Source organism: Zootoca vivipara, chromosome 3 (genome assembly GCF_965207765.1).
Source record: "Zootoca vivipara chromosome 3, rZooViv2.hap1.1, whole genome shotgun sequence".
NCBI classification, from domain to species: Eukaryota; Metazoa; Chordata; class Lepidosauria; order Squamata; family Lacertidae; genus Zootoca; species Zootoca vivipara.
The window spans coordinates 80,167,781-80,189,700 of NC_142586.1; the positions used below are offsets into that span (position 1 = coordinate 80,167,781).

General features: G+C 42.8%; 2 protein-coding genes across 10 annotated transcripts in view; both read left to right on the plus strand.

The window, feature by feature from the left end:
• Positions 1-395: 395 nt before the first annotated feature.
• YIPF4 (Yip1 domain family member 4) lies at positions 396-10,887 on the plus strand. The gene is made up of 6 exons (XM_035108265.3): positions 396-647; positions 2,000-2,162; positions 3,261-3,432; positions 5,166-5,243; positions 5,792-5,905; positions 7,540-10,887. Exons 1-6 carry the CDS (start codon positions 542-544, stop codon positions 7,675-7,677), a joined length of 771 nt encoding a protein of 256 aa, XP_034964156.1. The 5' UTR covers positions 396-541; the 3' UTR covers positions 7,678-10,887.
• Positions 10,888-12,001: 1,114 nt separating this feature from the next.
• The window catches only part of BIRC6 (baculoviral IAP repeat containing 6), a 144,357-nt gene continuing 134,438 nt past the window's right edge, over positions 12,002-21,920 (plus strand). For all 9 annotated transcript variants that reach the window (XM_035108256.3, XM_035108258.3, XM_035108260.3 and 6 more), the window contains exon 1: positions 12,002-13,991. In XM_035108256.3, coding sequence (XP_034964147.2) covers positions 13,745-13,991 — 247 coding nt within the window. In that variant the 5' untranslated portion in view covers positions 12,002-13,744. The remainder of the gene's footprint in view (positions 13,992-21,920) is intronic.

The following is a 21,920-nucleotide window of genomic DNA, read 5'->3' on the forward strand; positions in this document are numbered from 1 at the left end:
GCTGCCAGTCAGTGCGCCGTAGACACCACCGAGCTAGCTGGGCGGCCAATGGTCTGACTTGGCACCAGGAGATTTCCAATGCAAGGCGTGGGTGTGGCCAATGACGCGCGAGGGAGGGAGCCCGAGGAAGGCGGAGTTAGGCCTCCAAGTGGCCGGATGCACTCGCATCCTCCCCGCCCTCTTCGCAATCGTCCACATCGAATCTATTTCCCCCTTCCTCATCTCTAGCTCCCATTCAGCCAATCACCGGGCTCGTTGGCCCCGCTCACCAATGAGATTTGTCGCTGAGGTGGGCGAGGCTACGGCAACGAGGAAGCACTTTTCATTTCGACCAATCAGAGAGGGCCTTGCTGAGGCCCAATCGGAAGGGCGGTCTCACTGTTGTTTTGTCCCTCAGTCAGGAAGAGGCGGAGGAGGCTGCGGTGGCAGCAGCGGCGGTGGCGGCTTTGGCTCGGCTCTCTCTGGGTTGCTGCCGACGGGCTTCCCGGTGGTGTCGCTCGCTCGACGGACCGGGCTTTCGAGGCTTTAAGCGGGCGGGGTGATGCAGCCTCCGGGCCCCCAGCTGCCCCCACGGCCCCCGCCGCCTCCGCCTCTCTACGCGCCCAACAACGGGGACTTCACTTTCGTCTCTTCGGCCGACGCCGAAGGTAAGAATTAGGGGTCTTGCAGTGGGAAGGAAAAGGGCGCCCCTTCCCGGAGCTGCGTCAGGGGCGGCAGCCACATTCTCAGGGTTGCCAGGCTGAATAAGCGGATGCCGTCGGGGTTCTTTCTGCTGTTTGGGTGTGGGAATGTGTTGCAGTGTAAATACTCCGCCTTGTGGCCCCCGCCACAGGATTTGCGTGGCAAAGGCACCTGGGTGCAGATGGGGCGTGTTTTACCCGGTTAAAAAAAGAAGCAGATGCAGATGGCGAAGGAGCTTTCTGATGGTGGTGTATGCAAGCTTTTGAATGGCAAATGAATAGAGAGCTAAATAAAATATGTATGTGAGATTGACCCAGTAGTGATGTATGGAAGTGAGAGCTGGACCATAAAGAAGGCTGATCGCCGAAGAATTGATGCTTTTGAATTATGGTGCTGGAGGAGACTCTTGAGAGTCCCATGGACTGCAAGAAGATCAAACCTATCCATTCTTAAGGAAATCAGCCCTGAGTGCTCCCTGGAAGGACAGATCGTGAAGCTGAGGCTCCAATACTTTGGCCACCTCATGAGAAGAGAAGACTCCCTGGAAAAGACCCTGATGTTGGGAAAGATTGAGGGCACTAGGAGAAGGGGACGACAGAGGACAAGATGGTTGGACAGTGTTCTCGAAGCTACGAACTTGAGTTTGACCAAACTGCGGGAGGCAGTGCAAGACAGGAGTGCCTGGCGTGCTATGGTCCATGGGGTCACGAAGAGTCGGACACGACTAAACGACTAAACAACAAATGTGAGATTGACAGGCCACCCACATCTTTGAGGCTTCTTCCTTTTACCTGCTTTTGGTAGCCTCACACTGCACACAGGGTTGTCTGGAGGGGGAAAATCCTGCCATGAGCAGGGGTGGAAACTTGTGGTTTGGGAATGACCAATTTTGTGCTGGGAAGAAATTGATTAGGTGTACGTGGACTATGCAGCACATTTCACACTCCCTGTCTTTTCTGAGAAGGCCGACTTCTGTATTTTCAAGAACCACTGTGCTATTTAGACAGTGGTCTGCCAAATTCTTTGGTGCCCAGATAGCACTATGATGCATATCTGATTCAGCAGCCCACGTCAACTTGCTTTGTTGATTGGGATTATTGTGGCACGGTAGGCAGTACAGTCTTGAAGGGGGTCCTTCAGACCAGCAGGAAAAAACCAATATGCAGTGCGTCAGCCAATATGCCACTTTCTATAATTTTGGTATATTCCACTTTTATATTCCACTTTTGTGGAATATATATATTGAAACCACCTATTTTGTAATAAGGAACTGTATTTTTGGCAGCTTTCTCATAAATGTGTCATTTTCCCTGTCAAGATCTGAGTGGCTCAATAGCCTCTGCAGATGTGAAGCTCAACCTTGGTGGAGGAAATGGGGAATTTATCAAAGAATCTACTGCAACTACATTCCTGAGGCAGAGAGGATATGGCTGGCTTTTGGAAGTAGAAGATGATGACCCTGAAGATAATAAACCTCTCTTGTAAGTAACATTACTCTGAGAGTCTTAGTTTAATTTTGTATTTGAAGTGGTTACTTGCTTTAGGTCAGTTTTGTGGGTGAATGGTGAACAAGGATGCAATAGGAAAATCATTTACTCTTCATTAACTACTGACTTTTGAATAAAGTGTAGACACAGATTATTTGTGTCTCAATCAAGAGATATTTTTTAGCATTATAAGTAAAGGTTAGAATTCAAGACAATTCATCACTATTAATAGTGGACACATTCTCCCATTACACTAACATGATCTGCATGAGCAGGAACAAGCAGCAATGAGTCTTTGGCTTCTGTACTCCCCTATCCTCTTCTTCTTGAATGAGAAAAGGACTTCAGAAGTTCTTGCTTTTCCACAACTATGATTTGCCATGTTCTGTGATGAAGAAACTGTGCCTAACTCTAATCAGCCTTAATTTCAAAGTAGCCAACTTCAAAATGTAGCTGAAGGTGGCTTGTTAAATCTGACAATAAGTTTGCACTTTGCCTCTCTCTTAATGAAAGCAACCCTGTTTTTGTTAGCACCATGGTTGTGGGCTGTTCGTTTATTGCATTGCCTCCTTAGGTTTCCTGCTGCAGTCTTCTTTCCTGAGGGCTAAGAGCAGAGTAAGGAGTCAATAGGTTCTTGTCCTGAGATTGGTAATTATAAAGGGCAGGCTAGAAATGTAATAGAAAGTAATAAATAGGGGGCAAATCTAGCTGTCAGGAATGTAGGATAAGCCTTGTTACTGTTCATCTTGCTGTTACAGAAAAGTGGCATTGCTTCCATATGTTCAGTAATAGCTGAGGTTGCCATGGGCAGAGAGCACTTTCTTTTCATGCTGTGATTCATATTTTTTCATTTCAGAAGCTGACTAGAATGCAAATATATTAAAATATTATTTTTATATATATTAAATATAAAACAATTTCATAATACAGTTATAATACAACATCTTAATAAACCTACACCAAAACACATATTCTCAATAGTTTACATGAACATGTATGAATATTCTATAAATCTCTGAGCTGCTTTGTTTTCTCGTGCTTAAATAATTTAAAAAGCATATTTAGAAAGTTGTATTTTTTATATAACTTTAGGGAGGAGTTAGACATTGATCTGAAGGACATATACTACAAAATCCGATGTGTCTTGATGCCGATGCCTTCTCTTGGATTTAACAGACAAGTAGTAAGAGATAATCCTGACTTCTGGGGCCCTCTAGCAGTTGTCCTGTTCTTCTCAATGATCTCATTATATGGACAATTCAAGGTGTGTAAAGGCCTTTATCTTAAATAACAATAAAGGTAGCTGAGATATCACATGGTCTTAGGCAAATATTCATTGAAAAGCATTTTTCTTGTGTCATGATCTGAAAGAAATGCACAGTTCTTAGAATCATAGAATTCTAGAATTGGTAGGGATCCTGAGCATCATCTAGTTTAGCCCCCTGCAATGCAGGAATTTTGCCCACAGGCGTCCCTAGGTGGGCTTGAACCACCAACCTTCTGGTTAACAGCCAGACACACTGATCCATTGTGCCACAGTATCTTTTGTACAACTTGACATATAACCAGAGGCAAATTGTTCTGGAAAAGAATGTGGGAATGCTATTCCTTCCTTGCTCTCCTTCCCCTAGTGATTCTTTATCTAGCCATGCAGTCCTGTGCATGCAACCATAGGGACATCATTGAAGGCAAAAACTCCTGAACACTCAGAATTCTAGCCAACAGATAGAGTCAGATGTGAATGCAATATTCCAGACTGAAGAATTAAGTGATCTTTTGAACACACTAAGCCAGAAAAGATACGAGCAACCCTAAGTCACCACCCCAATTTTGGGTGCAATTATTCCAGTGCACATGAATGAGCCCTATGTGGAAGGGGTTTAACTGTGGCAAAGGTGGGGCTTCTTCTCTTTATTTGTAGTTTAAAAGCTCTACCAGAAATTGCAGTAGAGCTCTGATGACTACTGCCATCCTTCCTTCACACAGTGCTGCTGAGAATTACATCAGTGTATTTTCAGAGGCGCTCTAGGGAGGAAGGAAGGAAGGAACAGCAACCGTAACTGTGTTTCTGTTGCTACATAGCTCTGGAGTACCAGCACCACCCAAGGAAAGTTTACAAGATTTAACGCTTTCTAATTTAGAAAAAAAGACAAAAGGGAGGGCATGATAAAGGTGTATAAATTGTGCATAGGATTGGAAGAAGAACAGAGAGATAAATTTGTCTCTTTTGATAACTAGAAACTAGGGCCATCCAATGAAGCTGAATGTTGGAAGATTCATAACATACTTCTCCACACAATGCATAGTTAAACTATGGAATTAAAAACACAAGTTGCAGTGATACTTTAAAAGTGGACTAGACAAACTCATGGAGGAAAAGGCTCAGAGGTGGCATTCCTCCAAATACAGTCATACCTCCATTTATGACCACAGTTGGTTCAGGGGAGCCAGTCGCTCCCCGAGGCATGCTTCTGCGCATGCGCGAAGCGCCAATAGAGCTCTTCTGCGCATGCTGCGCATATCGCTTCTGTGCATCCAAGCGCCATGGAAACCGGATGTAAACACTTCCGGGTCCGCGGTGGTCGGAAACCGAAGCGGTCGCAAATGGAAGCGGTCGCAAACCGAGGTTTGACTGTACCAGCTGCTGAGGAATATGAGTGGGGAGAGTTCTGTTGTGGTCATGTATGACTTAAAGGCTTCCCCTAGACATCTGGTTGGCCACTGTGAGAACAGGATGCTAGATGAGATGTGAGCTGGGTGTGATCCAGTAGGGTTCTTATGTTTAGCTGCAGCTTTTAAACCATAAGAAAAATCATGAACCCTTGCTGCCACAATGGTAAACCTCCCTTCAATGGTTGCAAAGCAGGTGGGTGGTGGGTGGGAGGGAATACCTGCTAATAACTTAAAGATGTTAGCTGAACTGTGTTCTTTCAAAATTAGTTGTTCTTGATGAAAGAAGATCGAGTATTGACAAGACTCTTTTAAACATTTCTTAAGGTGGTATCATGGATTATAACTATTTGGATATTTGGATCCTTGACAATATTCCTGTTGGCCAGGGTTCTTGGAGGCGAGGTAAGCACCTTGTGATAGTGAACTTGGTCACTGAACATCAAACTTGAATTACCTCAAAATTGGTTCTAACCATTTGCATTTTCAGTGTTACATCGCTTAATAATTTCTGATCTGAGACTCCTTTAGAAATAGTACTTCATCACTATTGCTTCCATTTTAACATTATTACAGCAACCTAGAATGCAGAATAGAGATGAGATTTGATTCTTTCCACTGGGGGCTTAGATCTGACCTTTGGCTGATAACACCAAGCATACAGGGTGGCAAAAGGGATTGATTGAAGATTTATGAGGTGGAATAACAGTGCAGATAATGTGATAGTTCAGAAAAAGGACTGGATTTAGGATGGAGAAAGTGTTGGGGGGGAATAACACCTGGAGGGCCAGAGGTTCCCCATCTCTAGACAAGCTGAAGAAGAGGGTTTGGGGGAGTTGCCATATAACAAAATGTTGACCTCGGGCTCAGGTTGAGAAGTCATCTGAATCTCTTGTTGAATCTGACATATTACTGGAAGGAAGTTGGTAACTTCATTTATTTCAAATTTGCAGGTTGCATATGGCCAAGTTCTCGGCGTGATTGGATATTCTTTACTTCCTCTTATTGTAATAGCACCTGTACTTCTGGTGGTTGGCTCATTTGATGTTGTTTCTACTCTAATAAAAGTAAGTTCACTATTTTGTTTGGCAGAATGGCAAAGCTGACTGAAAAATATGCCAGTTCATTTTTCTACAGTTTATAAGCAATAAATATTTTCTTGTAAGTGGAACCATGACTACTCAGCTAGTCCATATCAGCAAAGCATTGTTTGAAATCCTTTATGACAGATTGGCAACAGATTAGAGTGCTTAAGTTTTACAAGCTGCCCATGAGTATTGGAGTTCAGGTTTTGTTCTGTTTATATGTTGTTTTATGCAAAACAGATTCTGAATTTTGTTGTGTCTGTTACCCTATAGCAGGGGTCCCCAAACTTACGTTGCCGAGGGCCGGTGCTGCCAGCGCCAATCGTGCTGTGGGCCAGAGTACGTGGGAGCATGCACCCATACGCGTGTGCACACGCGATTTCCAGCACACTTCTTGGTCACCGGAACACCAGAAATAGCTTGTGCGCATGCACATGGGCCTCCTCCGACCCAGAAGCGCGCCGGAAATGACGCTTGTGCATGTGCACAAGCCATTTCCGAAGCTCTGGCGACCCGGAAGTGGGCTGCCACGCCGTTAAGAGCAAGCGGCAGCAGTGGGCAGTGCCGGGGGGGGCACATAAAAGAGCCTCGCGGGTCGCATCCGGCCCCCGGGCCTTAATTTGGGGAAGCCTGCCCTATAGCATGCCCATTCAACTCCTAAGAGACTGCGATCTACTCCCAGTATAAAAAACTGGCAGTGATCTACCCATTGCCATTAAGGATTGACCAGGGATGTTGAGCTTTTGGGGGGGGAAGACCACAGTTGTTGAGCTTCTTTGGGGGGGCTTTCACCACAGTTGATAAGCTTTTTTTAAAGGGGGAATGACATAAATCACTCACCTAGCTAACAGGACCAGTGGTCAGGGATGATGGGAATTGTAGTTCAAAACATCTGGAGGGGCGAAGTTTGGGGATGCCTGGCCAAGATAAAACGCCAGACACCACCCACTTGACGCAACGGAGGGACAGAGCGAGGGGGGTGGAGACATTCATTCTGCAGTTTTTTAAATCCCGCGATCAATAAGGATCCCACGATCGACAAGGAACACCAGGGGATCTACCTGTCGATCACGGTCGACTGGTTGAATATGTCTTACCCTATAGCAATCCAAAAACACTGTGATTTGTCTTGCATAGTTTGCCATTTATGTGGCTTGTAAACTGCCTTCAGTACAGTAATGTGGAAAGACAATATTCAAAAATTTAAATATTAGAGGAACTTAATTTACAATATTGCTTCCATCCACAGGATGGCACCATTCCAGTGAGCAATTATTTCATCTGATGCAAAAGATCACATGACAACTGCAACTTTCACATTAGCTGTGGAAGCTCACAGATTTCCTAATGGTGCTTTCTTAATTGAATGCGACAGCTGTCTGAAGCACCCATGTGAACTGATCTGTCATTTCAGTCACTAAAAGGCAACAAGAAAAACAACAACTTGGAATGCCTTTGTGAATAGTTTCAGCTCCACTGATTTTCAATAGGCCTTGATTTTTAAGTCCTGTGCTTGGTCACAACTGGTGTTGCTTGTCTAGATATAAATATTGCTTCTGGGGTTTGAGGAGGTTTCATGCTATGATAACATTTCATTTTCTTATTTTTTTTCTCAGCTTTTTGGAGTATTTTGGGCTGCATACAGTGCTGCTTCGTTATTAGTTGGAGAAGAATTTAAGACCAAGAAGCCCCTCCTAATCTACCCCATCTTCTTATTGTACATCTATTTTTTGTCCTTATATACTGGGGTGTGACCTGCAGTGTTGGCTTTGGACAGGAACAATGTCTTAGCTTGCCATGAAGACTGATGAAATGTTGCCTGATTGAAAATACAAAAGACTGTGTCATATCTGGCTGTCAAGGTTTTAGTGGTAATCCAACTATATCTGTGTATATTATTTAAGCAGTTTTAGTTACATTAGAGATTTATAACAGAGTTTTAGGTTGAAGACTTAATAGATTTTTATTGAACAAGGTGAGAATATTGTGTTTATAGCCTGAAATTTCGGAATAACAGTTTGTTACTTGTGCCAAATGCACAAGGACCATATGATTAGTACATTAAATTGAAGTGGAATTCTGATTACTGTTAATAGTTCATTTCTTTCAACACAGCATTTTCTGTAGATATATTTATGAATCAGTCCCTATTGTTCAGACTAGCCTGTAACCAAGACATGACCCTTAATGTGGTGCCTTGCACACTCTTGATTTGGCCATTACGAATTCTGACTCTTAAAAGTGTTTTATGTGCATCCGTATGTAGGTTTAGGTTATTTCCTTGTTGAAGCAGGGTCATAGATTCATAACAATTTGAGCATCCAAATGTTTGAATTATTCATTGTTTTTTGATAAAATTGTATGTATGCCATAGAACATTTTTACAGTGTTGATTTGGAAATCTTTATGATAGTGGTGATAAATGGGGAGAAAGGTTTAAATAAATCTTACAGTTCTGAACCAAATCTTATAATGGAATAAACAATCCTTCTCCAAAACTGTACTTGTTTTTATAACACCTTGTTTTGCTGTTTTGACCTATTACTAATCCGTGTGGGGTAATGTACTACTACTTATGGTAAAATGGCACTCCTTAATATGAGATGATACCTGATGAAGAATGGCAGCAGTTAGATTTTGATTAGCAACAGAATTAAACTTGTGTTTTGATGACCAGGATAATTTTGAGTTGGCTTAAGAATATTATGGAAATGGCTGTTTAATATTGGGCTCAAGATTAACTTTTCCCCACCAAGAAGACTTGAAGTTATAGTCTTAACTACAGGGACTTATTTCATATGATTTAGCATTTCTAAAGTACACCCTTAGTCCATGACACCTATGGCGCTCTGTGCCCATAAGCAGACTAATTATGCATATCATCTGCTGGATTGGGAACCCCAGGCACTATTCAGATACACATCTGAATAGGAATACTTTTAGCACATGTATGCCTTTGAATCAGATTCACCTTTGGATGTACATCCCCACCCACATTCTTAGGTAAGCAGTCATGTGCTAATAGGCAATGTCGGTTGTTACTCATACTTGGAGTAGCCCGATTTAAATGAATGAATATTGAATCCATTGATTTCAATAGGTCCAATCTGAGTTACTTGGTTGGACATTGCCCAATGTGTTCTCCCCATTTTTAAAAGATATGAGCTGGATCAGAGCCCTTGACAATTGGGATTTTAAAAAATGAACCTTGCAAAACTGCTAGTATATTATCAAACTGTTTTCTTGGTTACGAAAATAACAACAAAAAAGGCTACTTTAGCAGCTGATCAGCCTAAAATTTCTTTAGACTGGGTTGTTTAAGTAACTGTTGAGGTATTTATTGTTTAAATTGAATTTAAACAAATTAAACAACTGAGCAGTTCTTTCTATGATATCAAGTTTCTAGTCTGGATCTTGCACTAAACCATGGTTTATTGAACCATGACAGTGTGTTATGTGTGAATTGTGTCTAGCAGCTTAACAATGGCTTTTTATGATTTTTTTGTTGGCTTATAAACCTTGCTTTCTTTTAAACATGGATTGGCATAGTTAACTTTGGTTTGTTTGCCCACCTCACCCCAGATGCTCACCAAACTGCAAAAGCACAAGGCCAAGAGCAGCTGGAAAATAAATCACTTGGAGAAACAATCCATGGTTTGATCATCTTTAGGACAAATTGTGGTTAACCTGTTTGTTAGGCAAACCATGTGAAGCATGCCACTGTATGTATGAATCACTTTGCCTGTGGGGTTTTTTCATTATTCAACTAGGCCCAAATTATTACTGAAAAAATAACGTCTGGGTTAATTCCTAGCTTGGATGTACTGTGTTAATTATATCAAGAATGTATTCCATAATGAGTACTTTATTGAGATGTTGCTAAAGGTTTTGCCCTTAATCTAAAATATTACCTAATTTCAGTAGATCATAACTTTAGTAGAGCCACTTCCTATATTATAATTTTCTATGTTCCAATTTTCTCACGTTGCTCTTGCAACTCACCCCATCAGCAGAACCAAGAACATGGGAAGGCTTCTATGAAAGCTTCAGAGGTGCCTTCCATGAAGATGTTTATGTAAGAATCTAAGAATAACTTGATGAACCTAATTAATAGAATAACCCATGTATAAGTGATAAATCTAATTATAAGTTTTCTGAAAGTATATGCTAATAGTTCCAATTAGCATATGCTCACCTCAGTAATCCTGTGGTGACAGTTCTTTTTAGAACCATGTATGATTAAATGGCCTAGCGACAATCAATTGGCATTTTTTTAAATGAGAACTGTATATACAAATGGAAGTACACAAAATATTGCTGCTATTTAAAATGTAAATTCTAGCATTGCAACTTTTAATAACCATTTTAATTACTAATATTGGAGCCCAAGGACATGGACTGAAGTTCATTTTTATAGTTTACAGTACTTGGAATATGCAGTACAGGGAGTATACAGTACAGAACAACAATATGACTCTCGACTAACGGGGAAAGATAAAATGCAATAGCCCAGTCTTTTTGAACTCACGTGAGAACAGTAAACATAGACCTGGTATAATATCTAGCTCCTTAAAGCTGTTGCTGCTGCTTTCTTAAACTTGTACCCTAGAAGACGTAGTGTGATATCCAACTTAATTAGTAATATCAATCAATTTCAATGGATCTATTCTAGGTATGGCTAATATTAGATATTGTGCTCAGTTTGGATTAAAGTGTATATTTGGGGTGTGTATTTGGATTTAACATCAGTTTGTATACACATGAGCCGAACTACATAATGTTTCAAAATATATTTCACCTCTGCATATGCTATGCAAAGAAATGGTTGGTATATTTAATGGTTCTAACAGTTTATAACAAATGAACCTCTTTTCATTACATTTGATTACTATTTTTAGGCTAGGCATATGTAAATACAGTAAATGTATTTTATAAAATTTGGAATTAAACTTGTTTGCACAATATGTATGAAGCTTATTTGTACTCATTAAACCTCCCAGCAACAGCATCTTCCCCTGCTCCAGTCTTCCCAATTCACTCCTCCAAGATCTCCATACCTATCCTGTTTAAACTTGTGCATTTCTAAAAAGTAAATTATTTTTATAAGACTATTGATAACACAAGCTTTTGTGATACCTGAAAACATGTAACATTTCTGTTTGACATCACCTCGGAACAGTTCTGCCATGAACTTCTTTTCTGTGGTGATAGATGTGGGTACTGCAGTTTGATAAAACCCGCTTTGCTTTCATATTAAATATTTTGTCCTTGGGGAAAAAACAGTACGTTTGCAACACAATTCCCCTCATACTTTTATATACATGACTGTTTTAAGGCGAAGATGCCAAAACTTTATTTTTGAATTGAGGAAGCGTAATATTTTCATTTGCTATTTTTTCCCCTATATACCAGAAAAATCTGATGATTGCTTTTTGGTCTTTTAAAGCATACATTGCTGAAGTTCATAATAATTGGTAGTATCAGCTAAATACAAATTCACAAGCAACTAAAACAAGTACACTTTTCATAGTGCATATCGTGGCATTTTCCTACCGTATATATTGCAGTCAGGAGTCCTTCGCAATTGATGGCAGTGGTTTAAGTGTGCCCAGCAGCATTCTCTCACCTCTCATTGAGAGGTAGGACTCTTCTTACCCTCATGTTTTCTGTTTGTCAAGTTTTCCTTGTTTTGTATGGATACATATTGAAAATTTGACCTAGTGCCCTTCTACTGTCAACCTGGGGAGTGGAAATTTTTGCCTAATAAATGTGCCAGTTACACTTCACGCAAGGAAGCAGCTGCTTATGTTTCCCTGCTGCTGAACAATAGAAACCCTTTTGCCTTAATACAAACGTAGACACAAGTCCATTTTGTGTTGATACACTCATCAAAAACATGCCAGGATTCTGTAAAAACTCACATATGGAGAATGCATATTAGAAAGGTCAAGTGGATATCACTATAGACTGGATTTCAGAAGCTCAAAACGAGCATTGGGAATACTTCCTTTTGTTACATTATTAAAGATTGCTCTGACTTGGGTGGTAAGAAAGGAAAGGGGACAACAATTGTACTGTATTGTTTATGTTTTATTAGTAATAAATATATCTAGAAATAGTGGAACGTGGTTGGAAAGGGGTTCTTGAGAGGCAAGACTGCTTGCAACATAAAACTGAAAACTAGGTTGGAGATAAGACTGAATAACTTGTAAACTTCACTATCACCATCAGTGTTTCAAATGAATGAAACAATAAAATTTCTTAACATTCACCATTGTGTTTCAGTGTTAAGTGTGCATATTTGTTTTCCTTCCTAGAACTTATTTTCTGGGCTTACCGTATCCTAATTTTCTGTTCAGCCTTGTAAGAACTAGTGTGGTTTTCTCACAACTGAATAAGTACAGCAAGGCAACATTTACATGGGATTAGAAGAAACAGAGTCTGTATCAGGTTGTTTGAAAATGAAGTACTATATAATTTTATATTCTGCAATTCGTGCAAAATTCAGTATTGCTATTTTATATAAAGATAAGCCATATGTAAGCAAGTATGTACACAGGCGCTCAAAATGCAGCAAAGCTGATAAATTTCCATTACTGAAGAGAAGAAAAACCAGTGTTTGGAAACAAGATGATGCTAGGCACAATTAAGCCCTGACAGCATGCCACAATGAGTTTAGAAAACAGCTGCAGGCTCAGTCATATATCACTCATGTTTATAAATCAAGGGTAAAATTATAGGCCACGTACAATTTTTTGATCTTCCTCACAGGAAAAACTAGAATTCATGATAACCTAGAAACCAAAAGCCTAAATAAAAATGTGTGGAACATGCTCTGAGCTCAAAAGTAACAGACTAGGACTTGCTGTAAATGTTCATAAATCCTCATTTCAGTATTATTTCGCCTGCAGTAGAACAGGAAAGGAAGAAGCGATATGGCGGTATCTGGAGACAGGTGCGGAAAGCATACCAAAGTCAGTCAGTCCAAGGTGCGGTTTTCTATTAACTCCCACCCCACCTGGGTTGGGTATTGTGTCCCCACCAGAGACAAGCCCATCCATGCCACTTATGAAAATAAAGGAAACCCACGTGGCGAGTGTTTCTGCCCTGGCTTTTTGGGGACGATCCTCCCTCATGCTCGGCTGAGTTTATAAGCAAGCCAATATTTTATTCCCGGAGGCCACACAAAACGGGGGGTTCGTGAAAAGACAGCGTTCAAGCCCAGCACGAAGAAATGTGTACAAGCAATAAATAAATAAATCCTGAAGCCGAAACCCGGATATTTCTTCTACGACGAGTTTCCTTTTAATAGAGACCCGCCCTGCTTTTCTTTTCTTTTTTCCCTACAGCAAAAAACACGCGCACCATTTCCTACCACCGCGCAACCAAGAGCAGCTCAGCTACTGTTTATGCTGCTGGACGCGCGGAGCCTGTCGGGAAAGAATGCGTAACAAGACGAAATTGGGCGGAGCCTCCTGAACCAGTGACGTCGCTCAAGAAGCGTCCCTTTGGCCACTCAGGTGGTGGGTGGGGGTTCTTTTTCCTTTTTTTCTTCATAATTAACCCCTTCGCTCCAATTACGCTCTCGACGTCGCGAAGCCGCTTCTCTTTTGTCGGCATTCCGCATCCGGCGTAACAACGTCACTTCCTGCCGGCGCCGACGTTCGGCTCTCTCCCTTTCTCTCTCTGTGTCTCTCTTTTCCCCTCTCCCTTTTCCCTCCCCCCCTTCTCCGGACCCGGATGCTGACTGGTGGTAGCGGCGGCGGCGGCTCCTTTCGGGACTGTCACTGAGCGGCTCCGCGGGGCCTCTTGTCCTGCGCGATGGCGGCGGAGGAGGCCGGGGGAGCGTCTTGTTCCTCGGCGCCGGGGCCGGTGTCGACGGGCCCCGGGCCGGGCCTCTGCGAGTGGCTCCTGCTGCGGGACGGCTGCCTGCGTTGCGACGCCGACGGGCTCTGCAGCCTCTGTTACCACCCTGCGCTTAACGCCATCCTGGCCGTGACCGCCCACGGCGCCATCAAAGTCATCGACGGCACCTCAGGGGCTACGCTGCAGGCGTCGGCGCTCAGCGGTGAGGGGGCGAGAAGGCCGGGTCAGGCCTCGAAACCGGGCCCGGCGGCTGGTGGGGGAGGGGGAAGGAGAGGGAAGTCGGTGCGGGGGGGCGGGAGGAGACGCTGCTGAGGCTCCGAAGTCCCCCCCCCTCCTCCCGGCTGGGTGCTAATGTGGCGGTTGGGCTCTGGGGCCTGGAAGTCCCTTTCCTCAGTTGACATAGCACGAAGGTGAGCCGGCGTCTTTGTGCCCACCCTTCCATTCTCCTTCCCTACTTTCGAGGAAGTCAGGAGAGGGACGAGGAGCCGACCGGGGCTGTTAAACCGAGTGGGTGGGAAGGGAGGGAGGGAGGTGGCTTTGGGAGTCCGAAGTTGCCTGTCGTCATCCGGGCCTTCCCAAAGGGTTTCCTTTCTCTTTTAAGAGCTTTCTCTTTTCCTCCCCCTATAAATCTCGCTTTAAATTCTCGGTTATTTCCGCTCTTGCTTCCCAGACAAGTCTCTAAAGGCAGAGCCTGTACCTACGGGGTTGGGGTGGGTAGCAGGGTTTTTCTCTTTACAAAAAGGTGGAAGCTTAAAGCTCTTTTCTGTAGGAAATAGAAGATCATTGCTTGTGACACACATGCATGTGTTTGACTGCCTTTGTATGTGTTAGCAAGCCAGGATTGGCTGTGGTTTCTCTGTGTTGTGTTTCTGTGCATGGCAAAATGGATGTGGTTATCTGTGTTGGGATTGTACTCAGTTAAGGATACCAAAAGGTTACATAGAAATACTAAGTTTTAAAATAAAGATAGTAGTATGGAAAAACTACTATTCTGCTTCTGCTATATTATGGATTATGGTGTTATAGCTAAATCAGTCTCTTGATGTTTTGAACATGCTGTTTGAGGCTGCAAGTGGTGTATGTCAGTTTCTTTGTTGATGAAAACAGTTGTACAGAAACATGTTCTTGGTATTTTTAAGATATTTGTCTTAAGCCCTTTGACAGTTTTATATCATATAATCTAATGCAAATATATAGAAAATAAAATAGCATGTGTTACTGAAGAAGGGATGAAAATGAAAGATGTGTATATTATTTGTGTACAACACTTCATGTTTTGTGTATTATTATTATTGATTGAATTTATATACCGCCCTATACCCGGGGTCTCAGGGCGGTTCACAGAAGGTTTGGGTTGTTTGATTTCATGCAAAATAGGAGAAAACCAAAGATATCTAGGATAGTACTGAAAATTATCAGGAACAAGAGTGCTTACATAGAAGAATATTTTAGAATACAAGAAGGTTAAATGATACTGTCTATAAAAAGCCACTATGGTCTTGTAGCTAATGTTGAACTGCTCAAATCCTTGCTCAGCTGTGCAATCCTAGACCACCTTAGCCAGTGCACTGATTTTCTCTTTCCTCACTGATATTCACATACAGTGGTACCTCTACTTACGAATGTTTCTACTTACGAATGGAGCTCCGTCCGCCATCTTGGATGCGGTTTAGATAGGAATTTTTCTACTTACGAATTTTTAGATAGGGTTGCTTCTACTTATGAATTTTTTCTCCCAATGCATTCCTGTGGGATTCGACTTACAATTTTTTTCGACTTACAAATGTGCGTTCGGAACGCATTAAATTCGTAAGTAGAGGTACCACTGTAGAAGCTTTCCTAACCAACCCTAGATTGCCCACTGTGCACACTGGATATTTGTCTGTCCTTTATGCTTCATCCAGAGTTTCTGATCTGTGAACAGAAGGACTTCCGTTAGGAAAAGAAATTCTAGTCTAGTGAAGGCTTCCACTGGAGGAAGATGGATGGAGAGATAACTTGAGCTGCTTTCCCCTTTCCTACTACAGCCCTCAGTACCACTTCCCATGCTGTTTTGTTTAGTCCCTCAACTCTCTGGAACAGATATTTGAGTGTTAGGTGGCAATGGTGGGTTGGGGTGAGAAATTTCAACCTGGGTATTTGTGGTTGTCCTGTCAGCCGGGGCCCTGGGTCAGTGGCTACTGTTGCTGAATGCCAGGGCCATTCTAGTAAGACCTCCCTCATTTTTGATCTGATTATGGCTGAGGAGGCCAATATGGTCTGTATTACTGAGACCTGGGTTGGTGAGCAGGGTAGAGTTGTGCTCACCCACCTGTGCCCAACTTGGTACTCGGTGCAGCATCAGGGCAGACCTGTGGAGGGGGAGTTGCTGTAGTCTGTAGGAAAACTGGTCAAATGCAATTGCACTGGTAAGGGCTCATCATTGAGCCTACCTAGTGCATTGAAGGCAGCAAAGAAGGGATACTTTGCAGCCTCCATTGCATCCTCACTGTGTCGTCTGGCAGACCTTTTCCGGGTAGTGCGGGGCCTCTACAGTCTGGCCTGAAGGAGGTGGCAGAATCAGTGGTAGCTTGCGGTGACTTGTTTGCAAAGCATTTTGAGGATAAAAATCACTTTCATCCAGTGGGATCTTGACATCACTGTTACAGCAGATGACCCCCAAGGGCTGTTCACATCACCATCTAGTTCTGTTGTGTGGGATGAGTTCCACTTTGTAAGGCTCAAGGATGTATACAGGGTGCTTGGATTGGTAAGGGCAACCATTTTCCCTCTGCTCCCTTTCCCCCTTGGGTGATGAAAACTTGCTGGGGAGGACAGCTGCCTAGGCCAGGGAGGTTATTAATGCCTCTCTGTGAGATGGGGTGGTCCCTGCTTGCTTGAAAGAGGCACAGGTAAAACCACTCCTCAAGAAACCCTCCCTGGATAAGGCAAACCTAAGTGACTACCAGTCAGTTGTCAGTCTCTTCTTCTTGGGCAAGGTTCTTGCACAGACGGTCATGGATGTGATGCAGGTGCTCTTGGAGGAAATTGAGTTTCTTGATCTATTTCAATTGGGGTTTAAGCCTGGTTTTGGCACAGAAACTGCTTGGGTCACCCTGTACAAGTACCTCAGTTGGGAGAGAGATGGGGAAAATATGTCATTGTTAATTCTCCTCAACCATTCAGTAGCTTTCAGTGCATGACCATGGTATTCTTCTGTTGCGGCTGTCCAAGTTAGGGGTGGGTTACAGTGCTTTGTAGTGATTCCTATCCTACTTGGATGGACATTCCCAGAGTGTGAGGCTTAGGGCAGGCATCTTCAAACTACGGTCCGCGAGCTGGATCCGGCCCACCAGGCTTATTAATCCGGCCCATGGACCCTGCTGCCCGCTCAGTCAGTCCCTGCTCTTCGAGCTAAACCAGTGCGGCATTTCCTTTAAAAGAAGCCGCGGATGCCTGACTTCCGCGACGTTGCCGCAGCTTCAGATTGGCAGGAAGCTCCTGCAGCCAATCAGAGTCCCTGCGCCGCGCTTAGGCAAACTCCTGTCCCTCCGACCTCCACACATCACAAAGCTGAGCTGCAGCTGTTGCCGAAAGTTGGTGCTCCCCAGCAAGCTCTTACAAAGTCATATTGCAGCTGCAGATCCCTGCAAAGAAACAAATCCAACAGGGGGAACGGGAGAGACAGCCTTCAATCCTCTTCCTCCTCCTTGCTCCTGCTCCCTTGCTTTTCTGCTCCTCCGGCTGCCCTCTGGGGAACCTGTGGTAAGTGTAACTGCAGCAGTCAAATCCTCAGGGCGGTGGCGCTGCTTCTGCTGCTTCGCTCTCCTCGCCCACCCGGGCACTTGCAGCCCCTCTGCCCAGGTCAATCACTTTGCGCACTTCCCCGCTCCTCCCTCTCCCCAGACAGCGCTGCCACTCTAAGGGGCAAAAATGCTCCCCGGGTTGGAGTTAGCCTGCCAACCCCCAGCCAACTGTCTCCCGGCTCGTTAACATGCGGCCACCCTATCGGGGCATGCAAATGAGCTGGGGCATTTGACTTGGGGCCACCCTTGGAAAAGAGAGAGAGAGATCCATGCTGGGAAAGCTGTCAATAACTTTGCCTGCCCTTGCCTGGCACTGATTGGCAGAGGGAGACGTTTTGCTTGGAGAAGTAGCAGGGCGACGTCCCTGGTCTCTGCGTGGGTGTTTTGCGCCCCCCCTTCCACCCATGTGATTTACATGCTCTGAAAGTCGGGATCTGGTTTGATATTTAAATTTTTAAAAAACCATAGTCCAGACCCCTGTTTAAAAAGTTTGGGGACCCCTGGCTTAGGGAGTGTTCTTCGGCCCTGTGGAGCCTTCAGTGTGTGGTTTCATAGGGTTCCATTTTATCTCTGGTGCTGTTTGGCATCTACATATGTTCAACTTCTGATTTTTTTATGTTCTGAATCACCCTGTGATCTTCGGATTAACCAGTTTGGATGTATACTACTACTACTACTACTACTACTACTACTACTAATAATAATAATAAAACAACACCAAAATACAGTAGTGGAAATGGCTGATTCTCCTGCAGGCAAGCTTGGGTTCAGCTCTTTGTGAGCATAATTACTGGCTAAATGTTAATATGAAATCAATACTTAAAATCAAAACAAATCTTGAGTTTATCTTTATTCATCAGGAAAGATTAAAAGTTGACCTGATGAGCAAACTAACTTGGTTAAGCTCCCTCTGTAGAGTGGGGTGTAGCAAGGCGGGTGAGAGGGTTGTGTGATAGCTCACTTATTTTTGTTTGTGACCTTTGAAATCACCTGCCACATTTCTTTATAAAAGTATAGATGTGTACATATTCAGCCTGTGAAATTGCCCGGCTTTTCAAAGTATATTTAGAAGATGATTGGCAAGTACTAAAAATAAATTCTGGAATAAAAATGGGGAACTAGTACTGACAACAACTGCAAAAGTCAAGACGCTTCATATCTAAACAAGTCTTTAATTCTTATTGAAGATCTACTTTCTTAAAATAGTTTACATCATAAATGTAGTGTAGCTTTTTACTTGAATTTGTTGTGATATCTGATCTCTTTGCAATAGGAATTAAAATCCAGAAGTTAGTTAAAGCCAAGTAGAGGTATGGATTTTAGTTAATGTGTAAAGAATATGAAAGTACTTAAAACATGTCGTTTGAGGATGCACAGTAATGTCACCAAATTCTTTGTGCATGGGAATGCCTTTCTGTTCTTAAAGTACAACTATTTAGGATTAATTTTGTCCTAAACTTTATATACAGGTCATGGTCATGAGTCACATGTCCCTGACAGTCGGTTCTTCACCATACATTAAGATTTGGCCTGCATTTGAGCCTATCTTCAGGATTGCCCTTTACACTGGTGTACTGGTCCCATTGACTTCCGTGGAACTTCAGCAGTGTAAGCGGTTATATTCCTAAGTATAATTTTAGTTCTTTTGCATTCATATGTATTCAGTCATATGTGTTTTAAGAGAGTGTTTCTTCATCTTTTAAGTAGTGTTGTTAATAATATAACAAAAATAAGGTACTGTAGTCTTGAGTTCTGTTTTCTCATATCAGTAGTAATTTATTAACTTCCAGAATTCATCCAGTCTAATCTGGGGAGTGTGATGCATTTGGACAGATGTGATTTGATGTAGGCTTTCAGACTGTTGATGTTAGGAAGGAAATAGTATTTTTGGTTCACTTCTAAGAAAAGCTTAGATGGGAAAGGGTTATTAGCATTCATTATTTTGGCTGAACACTTTCACTAGTTTCTTTTTTTGTAAGCAACATTGAGTAAAGATGTTGACTTTGAGTTTCAGGTGAACTTCATATTCTTTCCAGGAATACGGTAATAATTCTGTCTAGGAATAATTGCAACTACAACTCGTCTTAAGGAGTGGTCTTTATACAGTACATACTTGAGTTGAATTTGATCATTCTTTACTTCCGTCTGTTTAATCAGCCTTTGCCAACCTGGTACCCTTCAGATATTTTGGACTACAACAGTTCCAGTGAGCATGGAAGTGCTAATGGGCTGGTTGGAGTTGTAGCCCAAAACATATGGAGGCGCACCAAGTTCATGAAGGCTGCTGTGCGACTTTATGTTAGTCCTGTCATGCCAAGTATTAACAGTGGTGGCCAAATTTTGCCTGCAGGCATGCAAGCCTGATTCATGTGCATTTAAAGCCAGATTGCCTGTGCTCTTTTCTGAACACAGAATTAGCAGTGTGATGATGTCCTTCATTTGTTTTGCTGTTGATGGTGTGGAGAAATCTATGCATGTTCCTCCATATTTGACACAACCAAGAATAATTGTTTTTGTTTGCTCATTATGATACAAATAGGAGGTTTTAATGCTATCATGTAGCAAATATCATCGCTTCACATGAAACACTAACGTGTGTTCACATTGCTGCACATAAAGCAAACCCTTTTGAAAGGAATTATTTTTCGTTCAATACTGGTAATTGTCCGGTCTGATAGAAATTTGCAGTGAAGCGTAGCATGCTGATGGCATTGAGCTTTATAAATGTTAGTGGATCCAGGAGCATTGCTTTCAGTGCTCACAGCCATCCCATTGTGCCAGTTGTGGAAAAGTAAGCTGAAACTAAATGTAGGTAAGATGGGAATAATATTTAGTGGGGATTTGGAAGCTTTCTTTGAGGGGTGAGTTTGTCATATTTGGAGTTGTTTGTTGGCTCTGGTTCATAAGTAGTGCTTCTGAACCATCATTACTTATGGAATCTCAGGTGGCAGTTATCTCTTATAATTTTTATGCCGGCTGGGCCACTCTAGAAAACATTGGCTTGCCATTTTTCATGTTTTTGTAATCGAGGGATCGGCTGTTGCAATGCACTGTGCAAGGGGCATTCCCATTAAAAATGTCCAGAAGCTTCAGCTGGTAAGATTTCACAGCCTGCTTTTTGAGAATAATGGAATCATGGAATTGTAGAGTTGGAAGGGACCCCAAGAGTCATCTAATCCAATTCCTGCAATGCAGGAATCTCAACTAAAGCTTTCATGACAGATCACCATCCAACCTCTGCTTAAAAACCTCCAGTGAAGGAGAGCTCACAACCTCCCATTGTTGGGTTCTGATTATTCTGTATTGTATTCTGATTATTCTGTGGCAACTGTGAGTCCATCAACCATCCTCCAAATGCAGTTTGTAGTTTTAGTTTTAACCAGTGAATCCCAGTGTAGTTTGGTTCCAGCATCATTACTTCCCTTGATCTAGACGCTATACTCCTGCATCAATAGGAGTATAGCATCTAGATCAAGGCAAGTAATAGTACCACTGTATTCTGCTCTGGTCAGACCTCACCTGGAGTACTGTGTCCAGTTCTGGGCACCACAGTTCAAGAAGGATACTGACAAGCTGGAACGTTTTGAGAGGAGGGCAACCAAAATGGTCAAAGGCCTGGAAACGATGCCTGACGAGGAACGGCTTAGGGAGCTGGGTATGTTTAGCCTGGAGAAGAGAAGGTTAAGGGGTGATATGATAGCCATGTTCAAATATATAAAAGGATGTCATATAGCATAGGGTGAAAGGTTGTTTTCTGCTGCTCCAGAGAAGTGGACACGGAGCAATGGATTCAAACTACAAGAAAGAAGATTCCACTTAAACATTAGGAAGAACTTCCTGACAGTTAGAGCTGTTCGGCAGTGGAATTTGCTGCCAAGGAGTGTGGTGGAGCCTCCTTCTTTGGAGGTCTTTAAGCGGAGGCTTGACGGCCATATGTCAGGAATGCTTTGATGGTGTTTCCTGCTTGGCAGGGGGTTGGACAGGATGGCCCTTGTGGTCACTTCCAACTCTATGATTCTATGATCATGGCTTATCATATGACTCCCCCCCCCCAATTGCAGTGCAATTGTCAGCATTGGTTAGTGTGGGAGGGGGCCAGGAGATGGGCAGCAGTTTCATAATGTACACCCTCTTCCCCACTGTCTACCTGATTTTCACTGGATAGAGCTGAGAATTGCTGAGCTCTTTAGTACATTGACTAGATAATGGGGTGTTCCAAAGATTCTGGAGGGTTGTGGGACTTGACACTGATGAAGATGTGTTCCATGCATCTTTGTAAGATTTTTGTGTGCAATTTGTGAAATTTAATTTGAATATTGAATAAGATAAAGTAGCAATATGATTAA

Coding starts and splice junctions, on each gene's coding strand:
- YIPF4 (XM_035108265.3), top strand. CDS start 542: ATGCAGCCTCCGGGCCCCCAGCTGCCCCCACGGCCCCCGCCGCCTCCG. Junction 5,244..5,791: donor CCAGGGTTCTTGGAGGCGAG/GTAAGCACCTTG, acceptor TCAAATTTGCAG/GTTGCATATGGCCAAGTTCT. Junction 5,906..7,539: donor TTGTTTCTACTCTAATAAAA/GTAAGTTCACTA, acceptor TTTTTTTCTCAG/CTTTTTGGAGTATTTTGGGC.